Source organism: Lagopus leucura, unplaced genomic scaffold (genome assembly GCF_019238085.1).
Source record: "Lagopus leucura isolate 7727_CA_CO unplaced genomic scaffold, USGS_WTPT01 Super-Scaffold_100037, whole genome shotgun sequence".
NCBI lineage: Eukaryota > Metazoa > Chordata > Aves > Galliformes > Phasianidae > Lagopus > Lagopus leucura.
The window spans coordinates 1,539,890-1,548,225 of record NW_024962286.1 but is presented as its reverse complement, the minus strand read 5'-3'; the positions used below and the strand labels follow the sequence as shown (position 1 = coordinate 1,548,225).

The 8,336-nt window shown below is 53.6% G+C and overlaps 1 protein-coding gene across 6 annotated transcripts; it reads right to left on the bottom strand.

Annotated features, from left to right (window-relative positions):
* Positions 1-55: 55 nt before the first annotated feature.
* Positions 56-7,410, bottom strand: TMEM51 (transmembrane protein 51). Of its 6 annotated transcripts, none has more exons than XM_042883128.1 (3): positions 7,338-7,410; positions 2,105-2,529; positions 56-1,256 (listed from the first exon to the last, which is right to left on the bottom strand). In XM_042883128.1, the coding sequence occupies exons 2-3, from the start codon at positions 2,443-2,445 to the stop codon at positions 845-847; spliced, it is 753 nt and encodes a 250-aa protein (XP_042739062.1). In that variant the 5' UTR covers positions 2,446-2,529; positions 7,338-7,410; the 3' UTR covers positions 56-844. The 6 variants fall into 6 exon arrangements, with proteins under 6 accessions (XP_042739062.1, XP_042739066.1, XP_042739065.1 ...); XM_042883132.1 differs by lacking the exon at positions 7,338-7,410 and adding an exon at positions 6,076-6,616; XM_042883131.1 differs by lacking the exon at positions 7,338-7,410 and adding an exon at positions 4,440-4,544.
* Positions 7,411-8,336: the final 926 nt, after the last annotated feature.

Below are 8,336 nucleotides of genomic sequence, written 5' to 3'. Positions count from 1 at the left end.
TTCGATCCATGGGAACGGCCACCTGCACGCACAGATGCACACACATACATGCACCCCACGTACAAAATATTTATTTAGAAAAGGACTGCTTGCACTGTATGGTCTTGTCATTTCACCCAGAACACCCTGAACAACTCTTGGCAGTTGTACACTATGGCAGTTTCCAGCCCCAGACGGACTGTCCCTTCGATTTGCAGCACAACACACAAAAGAGAAAACCATTGAGGCAAGAAATACAGTCCTCTCCTACAGGAGAATGGACAGTGATGCCAGTAAGAAACCTCCTATGGGTAAAGCCTATAGGTCAGACAAGCTTAAAGGCTTGTTTCATTCCTCTTTGCACCAGCAAGCATGCAACACCACAGGCACTTTGGCCAGCCCTGTGCCACTATCCCCAACCCCACTGGTGTCCGGAGTGGTGACAGCTACATCACTAACCTGACACTTTTACTTGCCTTGCTCAAAAAGAAAAGACATAAAAAAAGAAAGACAGAACGTTTCCCTTTTTCCTCTTGGAAAATTCTTATTAAATAGCAGTTTGGTGGCTTGGAAATCCATTGCTGGGGCAAGGCACAAAGGAGAGAAGACACGTTAGGTGGTCCTTAACTTGAAAAAACGCAGAACACACGTCTGACTCTTCCAGCCTTCACATCCTTCACAACATCATCGTTTCCCCGTGGTGTTTGACACAACGCTGTCCTGGGAAGACCCACTCCTATTTGTGCAATGCTGCAGTTCCCTCCACATCAGCACCTCAGCATCCAGAGAGCATCCAACACTCCTGCACTCCATGACCAGCCCTCTCAGAGCGTTTCCAATCCGCGCAATGACCAACCCGTCCTTCCTAAGTCAACTGTTGGCTTCCAGGTGCTTTTTCCTGGATATCCTCATACTTTGGAGGTGGGGTCAACGGCTCAATTGTGATGGGGCCGGTGCTGCTCCCATCACCGAGGTTGAGCCTGATGTCCTTGAGATGCAGCTTCTCCGACTTGATCCTCCGCACCTTGAGGGGCTTCAGGCGCTTGCTGAGACGCGAGTTGTGCCGGCCTGGTGGCCGTTCGGTGCCAGGCTCTGCGCTGGCTGCTCCTGGGGGCTGCGTGCCCTCATCAAGCCCTGTCAGTGATTCATAGGAGGGCAGTGAGACACTGATCCTGCGGTTCCGCTCCGGGTCGTGGGGCTCTGAGTAGCCTGTATTCATCACCTCCTCGTAGCTGGGGACGTAGTAGCGGGAGGACACGTCTTCATCCTCTTCTTGGCTGCAGGAGATAAAGAGAGAACATCAGCCCCACATCACTTTGACTGCAGTGGGGCATGGGATAGAGAGAGGTGATGAAAACACAGCCAGAAATAAAGGACAGAACATTGGCCCTTCTATGTTATACAGCAGTTTGAATAGACTGCAACGCCACCTATGTTCAGGCATCTTTCTACTGCCTTCACAGAACCACAAAGGTTGGAAAAGATCTCTCAGATCACCAGGTCCAACCCCAACCCACCCCCACCGTGCTCACTGACCACTTCCCTCAGTGCCACAGCGCCACACTGAAAGCCTCCAGGGATGGTGACCCCACCACCTCCTTCATCACTGTTCACTGCTCCTTCTGAAAAGCACTTTTTCCTAATATCCAACCTGGATGCATACCAGCTGGGGTTCCATCCCACAAATGTGCATCCGCCTGCACGCTGGTACATGCACACCTACACTCTGCACTGCTCCTGCTTTAGCAAGTTGCTTTTAAGTGACGAGGTCCTGTGGTTGGACTGGATGATCTTAGTGGTCTTTTCAACACTAATGATTCTACGAGTGGGCATGGTGGGGAGGGGTTGACATTTCTTATTGGTCTTTCCAACCTTAATGACTCCATAGCCCCTCGCCTGCTCCACAGCAGCCACCCATCTCCTGGGGTTAACAATTAACAGCATCTCCTTGTGCCACCCCATGAGTACTGACCACACAGGCATCCAACGGCTCAGCTATGCCCACTTGGCTTCCAGAGCACATCTTATATATATCCACAGTGCTTCCTTTCACCCACACCACCATCAACACAGCTGGGTTTGCTTCTCCCTGAGCTTGAGCTCCTGCTGCCCCCCCAGGACTCACCTGTCCTCCTCCTGCTGCGAAGGCTCCACGGATGCTTGGTGCTGCACCACCCTGGGGATATCCTCGCTCTGCCTCTTCTTGTCACGGACATTCAAGCAGAGAGACAGCAGCAGCAGCAGCAGACCTGCCCCAACCAGCACGTAGGCCACAGAAAATGTCTTGCTCTTAAAAATGCCCCCACCACCGCGGTCGGGCTTGCTGCTATTCCCAGCATTGGGTTTATCGGGGTGTCCGAAGCCAGGCACAATGTTCCACACGGCCAAGATGATGCCCAGGATGAGCATCCCCATCCCGATGGCTGTCAGTGCGTAGTGTGACCCGTTGGTGCGAGATGGGGCCATTGTGTTTTGGCCACCTCACTGCATCCCTGGTGGCCCCGGGCGGCTACCATGCGTGCGGTGCTCGGGCAGAGCAGATGGGCAGACCTGCAGAGAGACAACACTGCTCCAGTGGGTGCCCCCTGACCGAAGCACTTCGCTTTGAGCGCTCTGGTTCAGAGCCAGCCAAGCCAATGGTGCCTATCCATCCTGGACGGGATGCCTGCATTTCCCCAGCCACACACACGGGATGTGTACTTCCAAAAATAAACACATGCAACTGCATCTCTTGGCAGCTCGCCTCAACCTCAGCATGCAGGGATGGCAGCAAGGAGCGCAACCTCACGCTGCAAGCTGCATGTAGGTAATGCAGCAAGGACCCCAGATTTCCATGTCACGGTCTGACAGCAGCATCCCATGGGTGCCAAAGCCAGCAAGCAGCTGTGCAAACACCGCCACTTTGTTTTCCTTTCTTGGCTTTGCAGTGCTTGTTTGTGCAAGGAGCCCTTGGACAGGATGCTGCTGCATGCTTTTCCCATATACGCCTTTGCTCCACGTCGTGGCAATCTATGCCGTTGGTCCCTGGTTCGTGTTTGCTTGTTTAGCTTGAGAGCATGCTGGGTCGCTGGGTCATGGCTAGAACTGAGCAGCATTCCCAGAAAACAGAGCAACTTGTAGGAAAAGCCAGGCAAGGAAATGGGGACCGTTAAAGGCCATCAAGTTCAACGGGGACACAGAGCAAACTTCCCCATCTCAGCCCTTCGCTCTTAAATTCCCCTTTGGATGCTCCCAAAGGACTCTCTCTGCATTCAGCTCAGCCCCAGCCCTGCTCCTCACCTCTCCTGAAGTTCCAGCCCTAGAAAGCAGCCCAGTGAGGACACGCCAGGTGTTGCTGCTGGAGCCTTCATCATCCACAGCTGCTCCCTGGCACCAGCACTCCCTGTCAGAAGGTTGCCTGACAGCCCCCAAGCCCCAACTAGAGCCCACTGTGCCGTATTGGCAGCTCCATGCCATGCCTTGTGCTGGGGACAGCATCCATGCTGCAGGTGGCTGTAAACTCGACAACCTTTGTGGGTGTGGAGCTTATTGCAATGGGGAATTGCATCACACGTCCCGCTCCTTCCTCACCTCCTGCTGCATCCGGCCCCATTCCAAGCCACACCAGTGCCATCGAGACAAAGCGATGGCCCCCATGTGCCACTCACTCCCCTACCAACAGACTCCTATCCTCAAGCAAGCTATCCATCCAGCAGAGCATCGTGCAGGCACTGAGCTCCCACCTGCAAAGCTCTGCCAGGGCTTTGGGGGAGGAGAAATCACAGCACTGCATGCCCTCAGCCACAGATCTGTGGGGAGGGGCACGACGGGAAAGGAACAGAGCACTCATTTTGCTGGAGGAATGGAAGGTTTCCAAAAGCAAAGCACCTTCCCACCATCTCCAGCTTCCCTCTGGCACCTCTCTAAGCTGCTCCGTCATTGCAGCGTTGAAAAGTTTGGCCCAGATCCCTGCCCTGCAGGGAGGGCAAATCGCATTAACCCACGCGGCGACGTCCGTGTCTCTCTCACCATCTAATTATCTCTACTTTAGGCTTATCAGAGCTCGCTGCCGTAGCCATAGCCCCACTGCTGTGACGTCAATGGTCGGAGAAGGAGGTCTGGAAAAAGCAGTGCAGCCTCAGTGAAAAGGGAACGTGGCAGCATGGGGAAAGCTGCAGCACCTCCAGGAAAGCACCAAACCAAAGCCTTACTATGGCCAGAAATGCACCTCCAGTTTGGCAGTGGCCGTGGACATCCATCCATCCATCCATCCATCCATCCATCCATCCATCCAGTCATCTAGAGCAAGATGAAGCAGTGCAGAACAGCTGCCACGTGTCCTCCTTGCTCTGGCAACCGGCGGCAGGGAATCCTCAGTCCCGTGCTGCAATCCAGAAACCCTCCAAGATTGTTCTGCAAACGTTTTCCCCACTTTGTTCACTGCCGTCGTGAGCCACCACCTGCAACCAGTCTGTACTCACCGCCCTCACCGCTCTGCTCCCACCTCAGTGGTGACATGGGGACATGGGGACATGCCCTGTGTCTGTGTCCAGAGCTCCAGACTTCCCCACAGCCAGCCCCCGCCCCATAGCCAGCCCCACACCAGCAGCCCCAGCCACCTTTGTCCCCATCCCACGCACACCTGCGGTCTTGTGCTCACTGCTGTCAATGATTTACATCAGGAACTCCGAATCATTAAACCAGAACGGCTCCGTGTGCACTCAGCTCCTTTTACTAGAAACCACGGCAGTCCTCGCTGCTCCCCATAACCAATCCACTGCATCCCCTTCCTGCTACTGCCATCAGGTTGCAGCTCCAAGCCCTGCTCAGGGTGAAATCCAGGGTTTTCCACTCCCTGGATGAGGTCAGAGATGGATGCTCATCCCATTGGGGCCGGCCACTGGCAGCATGCTCAGGTCATGAGACATTGGACCATTTTCACCTTGCAGGCAAATGAGCTCAGCAGGGGATGACACACACAGCTGATGACCAGCGTGGTCCTGGGGCTGATGGTGGCTCAGCATCTGCCTCTGACAACTTTCAGTATCGAAGAAACATAGAATCATAGAATGGTTGGGTTGGAAGGGATCTTAAAGATCAAAGACCCATAGAATGGTTGGGTTGGAAGACTGTAGAAACAGAGAAAACCTGGGTTGGAAGGAACCCCAAAGCCCATGCAGCCCCTACCTTTGCTATGGGCTGGCTGCCCCCATCAGATCAGGTTGCCCAAATCCTATCCAGCTTGGTCTTGGGCACTTTCAGGGATGGGGCATCCACAGCTCTCTGGTATTTTGCCCAAGCCCCGAACTCTGAGGCTCCCCACACTGTGGATAACTCCTCCCTGCACCTCCCCAGCCCCGGGAGCAGGCAGGCTGATGTCAGCTCCAAGGCATTTGCCTTCATGTCCATATCTGCACCCGGGCAGCCTTCTCATTAACGATTTCTCCTTCTAATTTGTGAGCTCAGCCCATCCCCACAACCCTCTCCTCCACAAAGTCCTGCACGCGGTGATATTCAGCCGCCCCCTAACCCAGAAGAGTGGGAAACACCCACAGCTTCTCCCTGCTGCCAGTTTGTGCAACTCCTGTTGGCTTTGGCCAACCTCCAGCCACCTCCATCGCCACTCACTGGGCAAACGGCAGCAAGACAGAGGGACAGGCCGTGGGGTTTTGCTTCCTGCCAGCAGCGATTGGCACTAATTGCTCCCCGCGTTCCAGAGAGGCACTTTCGGAGTTATTTCCTATGCAGGTATTCGGCTCACCCACCCCTCCCCACGGCGCTTCCCCAGGAGGTGCCCACAGCAAAGCGGCGCCTCTTCCTGCAAAACCGGGTGCGCTCTGCTTTCTGCTCCCAATCCCTCTGCAATCTCAGAGCCCCCTTCGATTTTGATTTAAAGGAAATAAAAACAATGGCCAGAGTGAGCCAGGCTGCACGCTTCCCTTCCATGGAGAATTGCCCCAAGCTTTGCCCTTCCGTCATGTTTTGGTTCCGGGCTGGTTCAGAACCAACGGCAATCGCAGCGGCTGTAGAAAAGCCTGAGCCAAACAAACCAGCCTGGGGAACTCCCAGCACCCTGACCTGCTCTCTTCCTGCTTTGCACAGCATTGTATTCAGTACCTTTGGTTCGCCGGGTTTTTGTTTTTTTTTCTTTCAGATTTCCTGATTCTGACTTTTCGTGCCGCGGATACAGGAATTAAAGGCGTCACGTGGGCTCCGCTCTGCCAGCTGAGAGATCCAGCCCATCTCCAGCAGCAAACCCTCTTCTGAAACTCACAGCACCATCCAGACACCACTTGGACACCACCTGGATACCATCTGGACGTCATCCAGACACCATATGGACACCATCCGGACACCAACCGGCCATGAAACTCATCGGGATGAAGACGTGCATTTGGGATTGGGCACCCAACCCTGAGCGAAGCACACAGATCTGCTTTGCCCAAGCTGCTCACTGATCGGTCTGTTGGAAGAACTGCAGCAATACTCCCAACAGAAACTCCACGAGCACCCAGCACCCAGCTCAGTCCCGCCCTACAGAGCCACCTCAAGCTCTGTTTGCTCTCCAAACACTGCAGCTCCAGCAGCCGTGTTGTGCTCTGACCCCAAAGCACCATTGGGTTCAGTGTAAGGTTTGCCATTTCCCACCCCTTCCTGCATTCAGGACAGCCACCTGCAGTGCCGCAGGGTGACAATGTACCCCAAGCCCCATCTCCGCCCCACATCTCCACCCCATATCTCCATACATCCCCATGTCACTGTGCCCCTCATCTCTGCCCCACCTCTCCACATCCCCCTGTGTGGCACTGCACTCCTGCTGGCCACAATGCCAAATCACCCCATTTCCCAATGTCCCCATGTCTCTGTGCCCCCCATATCCCCAAGTCCCTCTGCCCCCCATCTCCACCCCACATTACCATCTCCTGCTCAGCACTGCGCTCCTGCAGGCTGTGATCCCATAACCCCACGTAACTCCACACGACCCCATACCCCCAGCTCTGTCCCATATCCACACATAGCCCCCCTACATCCATGCCCGCCCCACATCCCTGCCCCACACATCACCTTCTGCCCGGCGCTGCACTCCTGCAGGCTGCATCCCCATATGTCCTCATAACCCAATGTCCCCATATCCCCCCATATCCTCATACCACCCCACACCCCCGCGCCCCCCAAGTCCCACCCGTACCCCACACATTACTTTCTCCTGCTCTTTATGCTTTCCCCACGCTGCCACCGGGGGACAACACCCGCTCCCATCCCAACCCTTGTCCCAATCTCATCCCATCCCGGAGCCACAACGCCGCCCCAGCCCTACCCGGGTCCCACAAGACCCCGCTCCCCTCCCGGCCCCACGCAGCCCCCTGGACGCCACGCACCTCCCGACAGCGGCAGCGGCTCGGATCCTCCCCGGGGCGGTGCTGCGATGCCGGGGCCGGGCTGGGAGCCTTGCGCTCCGGCTGCAGCCCCGGCTCCGCCCGCTCCGGGCTCCCCCTCCGCCTCCCCCGGCACTTCCCTTTCCCACGGGCTCAGAGCGCTGCCCATTATTATTTCCCATTATTTCCCACAAGTTCTCCACTATTTCCCATAATTTCCAGTCATTTCTCATCATTTTTCCATTATTTCCCACTTCTTCCTGTTTTTCTCCATCCTTTCCCATCTTTTCCCCACTATATTTCCATTATTTCCCATAATTTCCCATTATTACCTACTATTTCCCATTATTTCTCTTTTATTTCACCCTATTCCCCATTATCTCCCACTATACCCATTATTTCCCCATTATTCCCCATTATTCCCCATTATTTCTCCATTATTTTCCCATTGTTTTTCCATTATTCCCATTATTTCATTATTATTTTCCATTATTGCTCCATTATTTTCCATTTTTTCTTTATTACTTCCCACCATTCTTTCCCATTCTTTCTGCATTATTTCCCACTATTTCCCATTATTTCTCCATATTGCCCCATTATTTCCCACTATTTCCCATTATTTCTCAATTATTTCCCATGATTGCCCCATATTTCCTCATTATTTCTCAATTAGTTTCCATTATTCCCCCATATTTACCCATCCCACTATTTCCCATTATTTTCCTACATTTCCCCATTACTTCTTATTACTACCCACTAGTTCCCATTATTACCCAGTATTTCTCGTTATCTCTCCATTATTTCCCACTATTTCCCCATTTTTCTCCAATACTTCCCATCATTTCTCCATTTTTCCCATTTCCCCCTACGGTTACCCACAATTTCCCATTATTTTCCTATTTTCCCCATTATTTCCCATTATTACCCACTATTTCTCATTATTTCTCCATTATTTCCCATTATTTCCCCATATTTCCCCATTTTTACCCATTACTTCCCATA